Raw genomic sequence first — 16,708 nt, 5'->3', positions numbered from 1 at the left:
TTGATCCAAATATTGCCATCGACGTCAAACAGCAATTTATGACATCAGCATTAAATCACTGGTGATTAAAGAAAAATAAATCCTTTTGATTCATACCGGAGCTTTAGTTAATCCCAACCATTCACTACAATCTGCCCACAAACATCCGTTGTGATAGACCATTGAAGAGCATCGAAACAAAAACAACTGAATACTGATCATTAAAAATATATATAATCATTTAAAAAATACATGCGGCCAAATATCTAGATCGGTTCTTTATTTGTACAATTGCATTGGGAATCCACAAAACTTTTTGGTTCAAGAAAACAGGAAATTACACAGAAAAGGCAGCAGCATTATCATTTTTACACTTGAATATGTTAATTTCCTCTACAGAGACCACAATTAGACATTTTGACAAATTGTAGAACGAGGCACCTGGGAGGAGCATGTTGCCCAAGGTACTTTTATTAAAAGAATCAGTAACAATACCACCTCAGACTCTGTAGCTTTATTTGCATAGTGCTTTCCATTTACATATTTTGTGAAAACAGCCGTGACAGATAGGTTGAAAAAGAAAAGTCTTTGACAAATAGCACACTAACTCTCCTGAGATATGAAGAGTAAAGAGAAAAAAAAGGCTGGAAATTTTATTTGGAAGAAATAACCATACAACCATGCTGCATTTATCTAGACATCTACCGGTGTATTTCAACAAGGAGAACAGACATTATAAAGAATATAGTTGGCAGATATAAACAGAATGGTCCATTTAGGACATTTATTTTAAATACAAAACAATAACTTGTAAAAAAAAAGTCATATGTTTTCTTAAAGATACATTATTACTGTACAAATAATATAGTCTCAGTATCTACATCCCAGGAGTTCCCTTTTTACATTTGAAATTAATTACAATTCCTGTTCTGACACTCTTGGAGCCAGGCTTTAGTCTTCAATCAGTCCCTAAGAAAAATCTGCATCAAAAAATAAAGTAGATAAATATCATCTTATGCAACGTGTGTCCTCACACATTGTATCTCAAATGAGTGCAAGCTTGAGTTGGGATTACTGTTTTCAGTTTGACTCGATACGTACTGTAAATTGGGTGAGCAGGAGGTCAACAGTACTGTGTGTAACTGGGTTTGACTCCAAAATTATTTTCTTTTTCGTGCTCCTGCATTCTCAACGGAATCAGTTCCCCTCAAAAATTGTCATGTCTCTTCAGAAAAGAAACTTTTTTTTTTTCCTTATCGATATTCCACCTAATCTAATGGACTCACTGAGGCTCTCCGAGAGGTTTGACCACAGGCCAGGGCATGTCCGGTAATGGCATCTGCGGTTCAGCGGGGGGCAACTGATTCTGTGCCTGTTCATTAGACCAGTTGAGGTCGACTCCATTTCTCTTCAGCGCTGCGAGATGCTTGATGTCAAGAGTGGTAAACGTGGTGAACTGGACTTGATTTCGCTTGCTGGTCGGCGAATGAAGTGGCTCATTGCGATGAGGCCGGGCCAGCAATGTGGCCGAGCGGTTCGCCATTGGATCAATTGGTTTCCTTTTCCCTTGTTGACTGGCACTTGCTCTGCTGCGGCCCAGTGTCGCAGTTCTTTCCGGCATGATTGGTAGACTAACAGTTGGAAGGGGGGTATTTACGCTGCCTTGCCCCGCCGAGTCTATAGAATGACGTGGCTCCAGAGGAGTCCTGTCGGCCTTTCGCTTCAGTGTAGACACTTGATTTGGTACGCCTGGTGCGGGGTCGACATTATTATTGTGTCCAAGCCAAACCCAGTCATGCTTGTGAGTCTTTTGCTCACCAGTGGGCGCTTGTCCATACTTAATAGGGGTCTTGTGTTTCCTGAAACAAAGCTTATACGAAGCACAGTTGAGCAAAAATCCCAGGATGGCTATGCAAGACACCCCGAGCAACGCATACATGCCAATTTCCAAGTCAGACATGGCTTTAAATGTCTGGATAAGGTCACTTTCTATGAGTCGGGGTGTTTTAAACTTTGGGCTATCTTTCTTGGGAGTAACCATGATCTTTTTGGTGGATGTCTCTGAAATATCAAGCATGGTTCCAAAGCCTTTCCGCTGCTCCTCATCTTTATTTGTTCCACCAGATGTAACAGGCTGACTGGCAGAGCCTGGTGTGGCACGAAAGATCTTTTGGCCCACAGTTGACAAAGTCGGTGAGGGAGGTTTTAATGAGTTCCCTTTAGGCATTTTGGTTGCCACTGCGACTTGTGCCCGCAGGGTTGTGGAGGAAAATGGTCGCGAGGTGGTTGCTTCCATCATGGCCGACTGGCTATTTACCGTCCTTCGAAGCAACCATTTACCTACGTCACTAAATATTTCCCTTGTGGTGACTGTGGTTTTTACCTCTCCCAAAGCTTCAGCTGCCCCTCCAGCGTTATCTTTGAACCCCTCGCGGCTAACTACACTTCCTTTACTATTTTGGAAGCTAATCTTGAGAAGTCCGGAGCCAACTACCAACTTGCTCTTCCTCTTGGACTTTTGGCATTCTTCGCAGATCCGTAGCTCCACTTTCACAACAGCACTGTGACCCTGGCCTTCACCCTGCGCCACGACAAACGTGGACTGGGGTGTTCGGCGCACCACTGCCACTGACTCATCAGGAGTGGAGACTGTCAAAGAGTAGACATTGCGGTCAAACAGGTCAAGGGGAGTCACCGCACCATCGCTGAATTGAACCCAGCAGCTCACCACAGCTTCCTGAACACAAGAAAGAAAAAAAGAAACAGAGGTCTTCAGTTTAGATTTCGAACGTTCTTGTGTCAGATACATTGGCCGTCAACAGAAGTCACGAGGGCTCAGCCCGAATAGTGCTAGAACCTGAGTTGGCTCTCTCCTACAGCAGATTCCATTGTGATTTAAACCGAGTGACTGAGCTGCAACTCAAGAAAATATGTCAGGCATGCATCTGCAGTGACAGTCTTCATGAGAATGGTGGATTCAGGGCGTTGGTCCGACCCTCGCTGCATATATGTGACCAGCATCACTCGCCCGTCACTATGAGTCCAGATGTAGCATGGGCACAGCCACAACTGAATCGCAATGGCTCGCACTTTACCTCATAATGATGCCTCACTGACTATTTTCAATACCTGCCTGTGGCCAACATTTTTACTATGCTATGGTACCATGACTTGGTAACCTTTATGATGCCATAATTCTTTGTTTGCTGAAGAATGCCACATTCCGTTGTCACAAGTCCAGTAATTACACGCAACTAAACACAGTCCTGAATTCTGAAAGACATTTGAATGGGATCAAAAGCAAGTGATGACATGAACACACACTGACCTATTTCCTGCTAATGTGAGTCACTGTCATGAACGAGCGGTGAACACATTGTGCCCTCCACATATTAGCAGCTTTTTAATCGGTTAAACATTTGTCATCCTGGCGGGCTTGGTGTGCTACTGACAGGGTCAGAAACAGGACAGCTCCAGTTTTCAGTCAGTGAAGTGAGCTGTCTCTGCAACAGCTATGGAGCGCCTAATTGCCATCCTATGCCTGTGGTGCATGCTGGTCTTAAATGGGCAGGCTGCCATGGCTGAAAGTGCTAAATGCGAGTGAGCTTTCTAAATGATCCTACGTGCTCCATGACAGCCCGTTTGCAGTCTCGCACAGCGTGGGAGATCGATGGTAGTCGGGTCTGGGAGCACAGTTCAGTCGACACAAAACAAGGGGACAAATATTACACGCACAGGATCACTGTTGCATAAAACAACTCAAATTGTCCCTTCATAGAGAAATTTAATTGGAAACATGAAAAATACAGTCTAAACAAGCCAAGTTCAGAGTGGAAATTTTACATCCCTTCACAGCGGGTTCGCAGGACATTGCACTGCATTATATTATTATTATATATTATGGTGCATTTGGTGCTCACATTATATGAGCAAATGAAGTGAAAAAAAAATTCTGTTTATATTTGAAATCACTGTTTTTTGTATTCTTATTTTATTTTGGAAGTGCTGCTTTCCGAGCTGAGAGTACGATCGACAGATGATCCCCTGCTCAAATCTAACTACATGCTGCCAACGCATGAATAAAGTGAAAGAAAATTTCAAGAAAAAATTTCAAGAAACGCAGCAACCAGGATGACTCAAATGTGTCTCTGAAAAGATAATCATTTTGTGTCACCGTGAACAAAGTGTGACAGCTTGGACAGAGGAGTGACAGAAAATAGCTATTTAAATTAATTCTGAATAGCTCACCAAAGGTTTGATGTCAACAATAAGGACAACGTGGGCCGTCCGTCTGCGATTTGATGTCAGTGCTATCAGCCAGTGGGCGTAAGAGTCAAAGAAGCTCATCACAGAGTAAGAGGCAAAAATAAAACTTGAGCACGAAATTCTCAAAATGATATATGTTGAAATGATACAACTGCACACTGTTTTTCATGTACTTTGTACGTTCTTATGACTTGTTTCTGCACGTTATCATTCGTGACTAACACACAAGCCCATCGCAAAATAATGCTAAACTTTTTTATTCAGTGACATGCATCAAGTTTGAAACACCATCCTGTCAACATTATGCGAGAGGCAGCTGTGTAAATGTCAATATGAACTTCTCTCTATGTCATGGATCATCATCCACAAGAGATTGCATTGCACGGATCACAATTCTCCAGGGATCTAGGAAGTGATTCTTTTCTCTTATGTTTCTGTCACATTCACTGGAACCTCCAACCACTGATAACCTCGAAATGCCACGGTTCCAATTTCCTAAATGGACAAGAACTATCTTTTGTTATGCTTGCCCAATATGTCACTTCCTTCCCCCTGTCCTTTTTGTACAGATATGTGCCCCAGCCCACGGTGTCCCTCCACCCCCTCCATCTCACCTTTCTGGTGGTGATGTTCTTCTCAGATATAGTTCAATTTCCCATGTTGACATATTTTCTATTGTGTACTACAAAAATGAAATAAATAATTTCGGTTAACTCTCACATAGAAGTTCATTTATATCATCATATTGTGCTGTTTCCGTGTTTTTTTTTTTTTTTTTTTTTGTCATTTTCCCATGTAAACTTTTATTTCACGGTTGAAAAAAAAACGCCTAGTATTGCTGCCAAAACTGCCGGATATTTGGGGTATGGGTGACATCATTTGTATCCCTCATTAAACACAGTCGTATTCAGAAGCCTGATGTGCCAGCTACTTAGCTATTTAGCAGAGAACTGGTAAATGCAAAAAAGATAGCCTTGGGTGTTCTCACAGCTCATTCTTTTAAAGTTTATTTTTCACAATTTCCCAGTTCCTCACCTGTTTGAGCTGTGTGATCACCTCCCGAGCGGTAGCCATGGCAACAATCGCCCTGTTGCTCCCTGGGCTGCGTTGCAAGGACAGCGAGAGCCCAGATACCAACTGCACTCCGAGCTCGGTCACGCTCACTTTATCATCCACCACCCTGATGCTTCTCTCAGCCAAAACCAGAGACGTCAGAGGAGACAAAACCTGCAACAGGTTCTTCCTCAACAACCAGCATGTGACCGAAATTGTGAATCCTCACTGCAAGTCTCCAAGTCTTACCTGGACTGTGGTAGAACCCACTCCCCGCCCATGCACCACCACTCCATCCTGCAGCCTCACTATTTCTGGGTCTCCCACTTTCAGGAAATAGCGCACAAGATTGGTTACATCCACCTGAAACACAGACGTCATGTAATATTCACATGCTGTATTAAGGAGACATAAGGTGACACAGAAGACTCAAGTCCTATGCTGCAATTTAACATGTGGCTCACGACAACAGCATCATAAGCAATTTACATGTAAAGTCAAACTATAGCACAACAATATGGGATAGTTATGTTACTGTATGTCGCCTGTTCGGGGCAACGAAGGTGCAACTTCAAGCACAAGTCGCAGAACATTGACCAATCAGACAAGCTTATCATAGTGGTTGCTGACATTTAGGACTCACTGAGGGACCGGACAGAACCAGAGATAGTGGCAATTGACATTCCACTCATTTAAGACCTGCTCCCAGGATGATTGGTCTACTGACGTCAATGGAAATAGTGACAGGCTTATAGGGACTCATCAAACAGTGAAGACTTGACAGTCCAGAACAACAAATTACCGCATGAGTCTGGCTAAGTTAGGACTTTTAAAATGCATGTAAACAACTTAGTCCGACTGCAGGACGAAAAGATATTCAAATTTCACGTAGTCGGACAACACAACCTGGGGTGGTCAAAAGCTAGAGGAAGTCTGCATGCAGCCGTGTAAACAAGCTGTTCCTCAGAGGTGAAGACAATCTAATAACATTAGTGGAGAAGTGTGAATGTGTGTGTAATGTCTTCAGTCTTGGTTGACGTCTGCGATGAAATATAAAACAAACCGGACGTCAGTGGTGTTGTCACTCGCAAAGACCTGTAGATGTGTAGAACCAAGACGTTGGGTCTCACAAGACACGATTTGTTGGTTTAGGGAGACATTACCACCACAGTAGCATGGTTACTAAGTTATTCAGGGCTCACACACACGATCTAAAGCGCAACCCTGTGCTTCAGTTACTCTACACACTCTCTTCTGAATATCTTATTTTATTCAGAAACTAGCAGGTTCCAAGGCAGAAACCTGTCGAAGGAAACACGTTGATGATCATCATGCCGTTGAACCATCACTTCGACGCGCTGATTCTGGCTCTTGAGTTGAACTAGCTGATCGCTGTGCAGAAGAAGCAGGAGAACTGAAGGGCTCACAGCGCCAACCCTTGTCACAGAGCTGACATTACCTAATGATCAGCTTTCTCTCCACTGCATGACATTGCATGCAATCGGACACAGCGGCTAAATGGAGTGATTTCCTTAGTCGGGCTATTCTCTGCATGCAACCGCAGTCAGTGTTCGTGTTTTTAGAACCCACTTGACGTCACTCTCTGCAGTAAAATCGGGATTTGAACTAGTATTTCATCTGCACCTCACATTACTTTTAAATCTAGCGCATGGTGCTTAGGAGTTAAAATAACAATCTATAACAGGATAAGATACAACTTAAAGCAATATACAGTTGGAATCTGATCTGAATAAAATGAAGGATAAAAGAAGAACCAGGGGTTTTCGGCAAATGTTTATTTAATAGGGTGCATTCTCCGCTGCCTCTTAAAAATATCAACAGAGGCCACAGCTCTCGAACTAAAGGGAAGGGCATTCCACAGCCTTGGAGCTACCACCTCAAAGGCTCTATCGCCCCTTGTTTTCATCCTAGTGTGGGGAACAACCTATAGGCTCAACAGCCCTCTGCTGATTTCTGTGATCTGGAAGGAGTGTATTCATACAAGAGGTTGGATATGTCACTCAGAGACTGTCCTTGCGAGGCTCTGTAAGTAAGGACCAGGGCCTTGAATTGAATTCTGAAACCTACAGGAAGCCAGTGCAGAGTGGCCAAGATGGGAGTGATATGGTATGTTTTAGTGGCTCTGGTCAAAGGTCTAGCGGCAGTGTTTTGTTACTAGTTGGAGATGATCAAGGGATGATTTATTGAGGAAAGTGAAGAGCGATTGCAGTAATCCACACAGGATGACACAAAAGCATAGATAATGATTTGTAGTTCAGTTGACGACACTATATGGTGGCGCTTGCCGATACCTCTCAGGTGGAAAAACCAGGTACAAAATAGGGAGTTTACATGTTTATCAAAAAGCATACCCTGGACGAAAAAACACCAAAGAGATTCCTTGCGTTAGAATGCACATTTGTACTGAGGAAGACAATAAAGTCAGCTACCCGGGATGCTATGCTGTTGGCAGCGATGATTAGAATATATCAGCATTTAGCTGAAGGAAGTTGCTGGCCATCCAGTCTTTGAGAGCAGCCAGGCAGTCGAGCCGTTGTACGACCTTGTCAATTTGGTTCGGGTTTAAAGAGAAGTATAACTGTATGTCATCTGCATAGCAAAGAGAGCAGACTCCCTTAAATGTATTAACTAAGATGTGAAGGAGACAACAGCTACAGTAAAACTCATAACAGAAAGACAAGACGACAACCAATGTAAGGCAACCCTTGTGACGCTGACACTCTCTGAGCCTGTTAATAGAACAGAATATGGTGATCTACCATGTCAGTGGCAGAGCTAAGATCAAGTAGTGCAAGGACAATACAGTTGTCAGAATCAGTGGACATCTTCATGCCATTCGCAACGCTGAGGAGAGATGTCTCTGTGGAATGTTTCTGTCAAAAAACAATAGAGCTACGCTGGAGTCATACATCCCTATGTGACGTCATATTGTTCACATTGCTCGTAACCTGTCGTTTATCAAAATGTCAGATGCGGAGAACTTTATAAAGCAATAACTTAAAAACCCTAAATTACCCTTTAGAACCCCCCGTGCACAGTAAAGATCTATATCTACAAAGAGATGAATAGTGTGGGAGAAATCCACCCAGTAAATATATCTACAAGGACTTACTTTCTCGGTAGTATATTTACTTTATCAGTATAGGCAATGCATTGTTCAGAGGAAAATAATATCATCGAGCTGAGTTATCCTGCCACAATTCAGGTTGTAGTAGTTATGGGTACATTTGGGAAAGTGGACTTTTGTGTATTGTGAAAAATCTCAGAAAATATTTTTTTGTGTGTTTCAAAAGGCTGCATTACACAGATAAAACAAATACAAATGGTACATTTCGGTTCATTATTTACAAGAGAAAACAGCAAAACTAAAGACATGACTTAATACGATGTCAATTCTGAAAATTGCCAGTATCAAAGTCAACAAGTAACAGAAAAAAATCAATAAACAATCACGTCATCAAATGAATATGAAGTAGTCTTGCCATGAGAACACATTACACTGAATGCATGGGCTGCCCCAAAACCTTTTCCAGTACTGTATACCACGTCAAAGTAACCCATCCCAATGAACGATCTGAGTATCTCACTGAGTGAACGTTTACCTGCCATTCAGGTCCCATGAAGTAGCTAACCGACTTCTCTCTGGTCAACAGGTCGGCCATTGCCTGAGAGTCAGTCTGGGCAGTGAATGGAGTCATCACCCTGATGGTCGTGTGCTGGTACTGCAGCATACAACCACGGCCCTTCCTCATCTCCTCCTCTTCATCACTGTCCCATGTTGATCTGGCGCACAGAAGAGATGGAGACATTCGTGTCAGGTAATAAACTGAATAAATAGTTGCGTATGTCAGTCCCGGGCATCATTTGAGAAATGAAACAGTCACTATGCTCCACAACTTGTTACCATTTGAATCGTATGAATTCAAAGTGACAAAAGCAAATTTAAAGCCAAAAACTCAAGATGGAAAAACGGCTGTACATTGAGAGGAGCCTAAAAGCTGAATTAGTGTGCATGAGACACCGGTTCCGCACCCGAACCAGGGCAGTTAGTTGCATTTCTGGCTAGCACCAAATGAATGTCAAACAAATGGCTTTTCCCTTATTATTTTTTTTTTTGTTAGTGTTGGCAGCTCATTTTCATAAGCATTAAACGCTGAATTGAACATTGACAGTCCCTTATTTAGCTTCCATTGATGAGAGACATCAAATATCCATAATAAAGCAGTTAAAATATTTCTTCCGCTGACCAACTACAGGGCCGCAAGCTGCTGAGGAAGCTCAAATCTGGTGACCTTACCCTTTAAACGGCTTTGAGTTAAATTAACCAGAATCCCTCAGCTGAGCTGGTTGTTTGTTAATGACAGGAGCTAAGCTGTGAGCTTGTCTGCGATAATCACGCAGTTATCATAAGCACAGCTGGTCTGCGGCGCGCTGCACTGCAGGTGAGCTCCAGGGTTGAAAGATCTGCTTCAGCATTGCAGGGAGAGCGCTCCAGTCAGGAGTTGCAGCCCACATAAACATCATTATGACATCGCCTCGGGCATGAGCCTAATGTGTGATAGACAAGCCGCAGAGATTAATCTGTTTGACTCCATGTTAGCGCACAAGTCGGTGAGTTACACTTAATAACAAGGGCACATTAAACAAATGATGCAAGTGATAAATGAAATTCAAGTGGATAATTGACTGCTCTGCGAAAGCCACAACCTTGGATTGTCTTTCTTTTCCGACCCCACGATTCACAGTGGACGGCTGCTGACAAACGCCTCCACCGATTTAATTCAAATGTAAGTCACAAATCCTTACTTGTAAAGACTGGGAAGCTATCTAATATGTATTTTGGTACCAGAGTTGGAACCATGACATATGCAGTAGCACTTCACGTTGTCGCATTTAACTTCAAAATTACCTCCAATTCTTGCATGCAGACAAAGAAAATGTTTTTAGATCATTCAAGGACACTGCATGAAAATTCTCAAAAACGGTGACCAGTACCAAGGACGACTACATGCTAGAGACGGAAGGAAAAAAACAATCGTGTCTCCATCTCTAACATTCCTTGTGCAGCATATCCAGTGTCTCTCCTCTCCATGTGTCCACAGCATCTGACTTCTCTAAATGTGTCCTCAAACCTCTCTCTATAAGGTGCCCCTTAGGATTTCTCTGGCCCTTTCCTTGTCACTGACAATGCAAACTGTAAACATCTACAACTCAACGTTTTTGAATCAGAGCATTCATCTCTAAACCATTATTCGAACTATCCTACACAGCTTCCCTTTCTCTGTAGCACTGTCACAGATCACCATGTTCAGTCTTCCCTATCATTCTCATCTTCACTGCACTCACTTTATCACTTCTTTCACTTTTGCATTGTGAAACTGTGCTGTCTAGCTAGCTCATGTGCGACTGAACGGTCTGGTTTCAAATTTTGAACTGCAGTTCGAAAGAACATGTGTAAGTGACAAGTGTAATAAATGAAGTTGAAATAGAGGGAGACATATCATAACAGCAGTCATGCCAGCTATTGCTGTTATTGCTTGAACGTGAGGTAAAGTAATATAAATATATTTCAGAGCACTGTAGAAATGAGGGAAGAAACAGAACAAATCTGTTTCTTGATCCTAATGGTAATAGAACACTAATATTTCACATCAGAATCACACAGTGACCCACTTTTATCTGCAGCTGGTTATTGAATGTTTCAGGAAATGACAGCCAGAAGAGTATTTTTACCCTCTTTTTTCCTTTCAGCCCATCAGCAGACTGCATCATTACTATTGAGTGAAAACTAATGACTTTACTGTAGCTACAGTATTGAGTTGAGGTCCACTAACCTTTTACTGTAGGGCAACGCTGATGCTTGTACAAGCCACAAAACACACATGCTATGACTGCAAAGTCACATTATTGTAATATCAGACAGCATAATGCTCGATTAGACTTCAATTTCACTCTAAACAGAAAAAAAAGATGAAAGTGACCACAAAATATTTGACTACATTTATATAATTCTCTGTTTAAAGTTGAAAGCAGCAACCGCACATTCCATTGCTAAAGAAGCAACATTTAATATTCTGATATGTATTTTATATATATATATATATATATATATATATATATATATATATATATATATATATATATATATATATATATATATATATATATATATATATATATATATATATATATATATATATATATATATATATATATATATATTAAAAATAAATAAAATAACAATATGGTCCAATAATAGGTAATCTCCAGGTGGAGAAATCTTAAATAATCCCATCGACTTCACATTACAAATCAAAGTATTATTATTATTATTTATTTATTTTTTAACTTAGCAGGTGCATCCAATTTTAGCATCATAGTACTCAAGAAAAGTGCAAGTGCGAAAAAAGGGTTAAAGACAAAAATATCTATACCTTAAAATGTAACTTTCAGGGAAGAAAACAAGGTTTGCATCTGAAATGAATGAGCCAAAACTAAAATAGAATATTAAAACAATGTGCTATGCTTCACATCAAATAGAGTGGAGAGAAGACTTTTTTTAAGTTAAGGAGGGTGGACACTGTGCAGAGCAATGGAAGCCAAAAGATTTTCAAGATGATGAATAAAAGATATACATATATGAATAAATGAAAACTATCTCACATAAAACACTGATCCTAAATACAACTTTTAATGCAACTTGTTGGCTGAGCAATGAAGTTGATTTCCTTCATAAATAAATGCAATGTTCAAGTAATCGAATGGCACTTGAAGGGCAGCAACACTCTTTGATGGTTCATACAGGATGTGTTATTTTAGTCTGCAAACAGAATCTTTATGGTCGTTGTTCACAGAAACTTCAGTCACACTTGCTTTCAATTGTGTGAAGACTTGTTCACTGACAGGTCAGACGCAGTGTTCTGTGTTGCACACAATTTTCTTCCCATGATCTCTGTCATCAGATCCACTGTATGCTCAGAAATAGGTCTTGACTTACCTCCTGTTGCCTGAAGTAATTGGCACCCTCCAGCCTTTTATCTGGTTGAGCTCTGGGTCAGAAACTTCAATGCGCAGGGGCAGTCTAGGCATCCAAACTCTCATCTCCAGCTGAGCACTCAGGAAACCATAAGTATAGTTGAGCAGAACCCCGCTTTTCCCGCTGGTCTCTTTTCCATTTACAAACACGTAATCGCACTTCTCAGACACCTGAACAGTTGGAGAGAGAGGAAAAAATAACAATTGTGTGGGAAACGGAAAAAATGATTTGCTTTTCCTTTTCACAGAATCACACCTTTTAAACAATCAGCACCCGCATGCGACAGGAAGGAGAACCACACATTTAATTGGAAAACTGAACAAGCAAAGTTTAAGGCAGAAACGTTGGTGACGGAACAAAAGTGACCATGAGCTAAAAGGCAATAGCAGCCAATGAAGTTTTCTGACACCTGATTTTTTTTTTTTTTTTTTTTAATGTATTAATTATTGAAAGACATGTTTCATTTTACTATATCTGGGAAGTTCAAGGTCAAATTCAACATTAACAGCTTCAGTGGCTCCTCTTCAATGTGACCTCTGACCTTTGTATTCGTAGTGAAAGGCCCAAGCATTCGTCATTGAATTCTAGTCATGCCAATGTTTTAGACGGATCTGAGGTTGGGGCAAAGAGGTAAAATGACACAATAGCACAACTACAAGTTCCTAAACACCAGCAATTAAACGTTCAGTTGTGAGTCACAGATCGGTCATGGGAATGTATACATATACATACATATTACTTTGGCCTTCATGGAACAGGCCTCACAAATGGACCTCACAACTCATAGAAGACTGCTCTGGGAGGGCTCCTGACTAGGTGACCCCACTACCAGTTGCACTCATTCGCGCTCTTGAAGGGAAAGTCCATCTATGCTGCAGCTGAAACTCCAGCTTTTCGGGACCCTTGACAAAGCTCACTGCCCATATGAAGAAAATGAAAATAAGCAGTACATGGAGAGCTCAGTCTTCCTCAGTCATTTTTCTCAAACTGATCCTCATACTGTACATGAGTCACTGCACTTAACCATTCTTCCGTCACTCATGAACAGGGCAAGTCAAACTCAATCCCATCTGATGAACAGCCATGGCCTCTTATTTACCTGAGCTGACTTTCAACCAAGAGGCATCATTAACCAGCTCGAGATCACGTCCTGAAAACACCAATCCAATAACCCTCATCATAGTGGCTGTACCAAACACCTTTTTAAGCCTGTGTTTATTCTGGACGCGGAGGCAGACTGCACTCCTCTCTTACACTGACTCATTTATTTGAACATTTTAAATAATGCAATTGTTTTGTTGTTTTTCATGACACCATTACCCAGGAAAGTTTCTCCAAACAACTAGATAAAAAAGTTTGAATCAACTATTGTAGCTTCCTGAGGATTTTTTTCCGAGGGTACGGCCCCGGATGTAGTTTGTGTTGCTGTCTACATCATGTAAATTCACAGCCTGTGAGACAGTTAGAGAATTTAAATTGGTTGTGTCCCTGAGTGCTCCTTGTGTGATGTACTGTAGGTGGAAGAGCAATGCAGTCGCCACCAGCAAGAGCAATGAGGTGAGACACAGCAGTTGGTGTGTTTTATTTAAGATTGGAGGCCTATCTCCACAGCAGCCACACTTATCTTAACAAACCAGTGGCTCCACAGAGGTAATTGGAGCGCACTAGACTGGAGAATAGAGTGGAGCACTGGATAGAGGGAGGATGAGAGGAGGTGGAGGGGAAAATAAAAATAAAGCGGGAGGAATGACTTTCAAGATATTGAACACTGAAAAAAACGAAATTCTGTGAAGGTCAGTGCATCATGAATTTAAATTATTCCAGCCTTGGCTTATTTTTTTTCTTTCTTTCTTTCTTTCTTTCTTTCTTTCTTTCTTTCTTTCTTTCTTTCTTTCTTTCATGTAAAACTATATGCACTATGGAAATAAATAATTTTGACCGTTGGTATTTAACCATCATATTTTCGGAACCATGACACATCACTGCTCAGACTATGTGATTCATAGGATATAACCCATTTATTAAACCCGTACTACCACAGTAATATGTCTGATGCCTGCGTTAATGTGATTTCATGACTGTAGAATCAGAAAATGCTTAGGTCTTCGGCAGGATATGTTACAATATGTGAGTGATACTGGTTTGACTGGGAAAAAAGACAAGAAATACAGCTGGATTGTACAGCTTTAAAACATGAAAAAATGAAAATGAAACCACAAACACCAAAACAGTACTTTGCTTACTACAAATAAAACCAAACGTTCACTGTCCTGGCCTTTAATTATTCTATGAATCGCTCAATTGAAAAATGTTGCTGTTTCTTAGCTGGTGTGAGAGGACTCAGCAGCCTTATGGGCCTCTCTCTCTCTCTCAAACTAGCCTTCTAGTTTAATATTAAAACACTTTCCGCCACATTTTCGAGCTCAAGAAACACACTACAACTTATTGCACCGCTTTGAATTTGCCTCTCTCCCTCACAGTGAACACCTTCGTATGCATGCGCATGCCACACATCACTCTTGCTTCAAGCTTTCAGACGCCGTTGGATTTTTTTTTGATCGCACCACTCATGTGTCATCACACTGAGAAGCCCGTGTAGCTGTTGATGTGTGAGCATGATAAATCTGGACTCAGTTTGGGCGGTCGTGCTAACTACCATAATGACTAGATGAGATGGGCAGGGTTACATGCAGAGAGTAGCTCGACTAAGCCAATGGCTCCATAAACAAGGGGTGGCACCATGAGCTCTTCGGTCCCTCCAGTTCCTCAGAGCGCAGAGGAAGAAGAACCAGAGCTGACAGGTAGTGAGTAGCCATTTCAGACTGTTATATTGAAATCTGTGCACAGCCATCGTGCTGACTTGAGCAAGGGCAATATGGACAAAAAAAATGATACATTTTCGGTAATAACGATAAATGTCACGATAAATACATTTTCATTCTATTATATGTGTTGGACACACTACAGTGACTCCTGAAACTGTAATGATGAAACATATTATTATGCCTCCAACATCACCATTTGTCTGTCTGTAAATATAATAGACAACTAAGTGTAGAGATGAGAAATGCAATGTTTCACATCTCTCGTAGAACCCAACGCGTCTGACAGACTCATCTGCCAGTTTTATTTAGGGGTTAAATTGAGCCGTCAGTCTGCCGTGCCTCACGTCTCTTAACAGTTTACTTTAACGGTGGACCCATCTGGCCACAAGTCATGGATGCTATTGAAGAAATATTAGAAATTATGCCAGCTGAGTGGTAAACAACGTCGAGAGCCGTCAATCTCCGCACCCATTCGGTTCAGTTTGAACTGTGGTCCGCTGCTTTACATCAAGACTTGACGGTGACGGTCATAGACTGCACTGCACTCCATGAAAAATCCACTCCCTTCACAATAAAATCGAATAATTTTCTCAGCCAAAGCCCGGCGAAAGTCACTAGACCAAATGAACAAGTCACTGCAATCCACTTTTGGGTCAAGAATGACCGTCCTAATTGACGTTTGCTTAGATATTTCACTTCAGCTGTTGCAGGGTATAATGATGTTCGTGCGATGAATGGTGCAAGTGTTTTTTAGCCCAGAACCATAGGTTGGGCCACAATGGAGAATGTTGGCACATAATCATACGCTGATTTAAGAGCCATTTCATAACCATCCGTGTGTGCGTTAACGCGCATGAGCATAGGCAGCAAAAATACAAAGCGACCGCATCACTGAGCAATAAACCCTAAAAGTTTTTCACAGATTTTGGAAAATGGAAATGAAAAAAAAAACCGAAGAGCACAGTCGGCAAGGGTGTGCATGAGTGAAGGAAGACGGCACGGCACGATAAGACGTACTGTAGATAAGTTCCCAGCAAAGCAGACGGCTTGCATGCAGTCACTAGCTTTCCTACCAGCTGATAAAGCTGTTACTACATATAGATTGTAAAAAAAAGAAAATTGAGTCACATCCATGAAATTGAGTTGCAGCTTCTGCTCTGAGTGGTGGCCGTGGGTTCTTAAGAGTTGAGCCACAAGGAGCAAACTCAGTTGTTTATCGGTCTTGTTGGAAAGTTTTACAAGGCACACACAATAAATTGTAAAAGTTTTACGGAGTGGATTTGTCGATGTGCATTATCTCTATTAAAGAGCATACATGAGTGATGGAACACGCTTACTAGGCATCTGAGTGGCTGCACCTTGAAACGATTGCAGGAGAACACATTAGTGCTGCAATAAATCCGCTCTTCATTAGGGCAATAATGCTCTGAGTTGCCACTGATTTATTTGAATGCTTGTTTTGGATGTTGTCATTATTTAATCGGACAGGAGTTGTTCCTGTTGACTGGCTGAATAATTAGGAGCACCT

The 16,708-nt window shown here is 41.4% G+C and overlaps 1 protein-coding gene across 2 annotated transcripts in view; it reads right to left on the bottom strand.

Moving 5' to 3' along the window:
• Positions 1 to 242: 242 nt before the first annotated feature.
• Positions 243 to 16,708, bottom strand: part of LOC128766763 (transmembrane protein 132C-like) — a 38,709-nt gene continuing 22,243 nt past the window's right edge. Inside the window, exons 6-10 of one of the 2 annotated variants that reach the window (XM_053878269.1) lie at positions 12,317 to 12,525; positions 8,922 to 9,102; positions 5,548 to 5,661; positions 5,281 to 5,472; positions 243 to 2,716 (exon numbers count right to left, since the gene is read on the bottom strand). In XM_053878269.1, the coding sequence (XP_053734244.1) occupies positions 1,262 to 2,716; positions 5,281 to 5,472; positions 5,548 to 5,661; positions 8,922 to 9,102; positions 12,317 to 12,525 (2,151 nt within the window). In that variant the 3' untranslated portion in view covers positions 243 to 1,261. The remainder of the gene's footprint in view (positions 2,717 to 5,280; positions 5,473 to 5,547; positions 5,662 to 8,921; positions 9,103 to 12,316; positions 12,526 to 16,708) is intronic. The other variant, XM_053878270.1, reaches the window with a different exon arrangement.

The sequence above is a fragment of the Synchiropus splendidus genome, chromosome 1, assembly GCF_027744825.2.
Source record: "Synchiropus splendidus isolate RoL2022-P1 chromosome 1, RoL_Sspl_1.0, whole genome shotgun sequence".
NCBI classification, from domain to species: domain Eukaryota; kingdom Metazoa; phylum Chordata; class Actinopteri; order Syngnathiformes; family Callionymidae; genus Synchiropus; species Synchiropus splendidus.
Note: the sequence above shows the minus strand (reverse complement) of the source record. Positions and strands in the feature narration are given on the sequence as shown.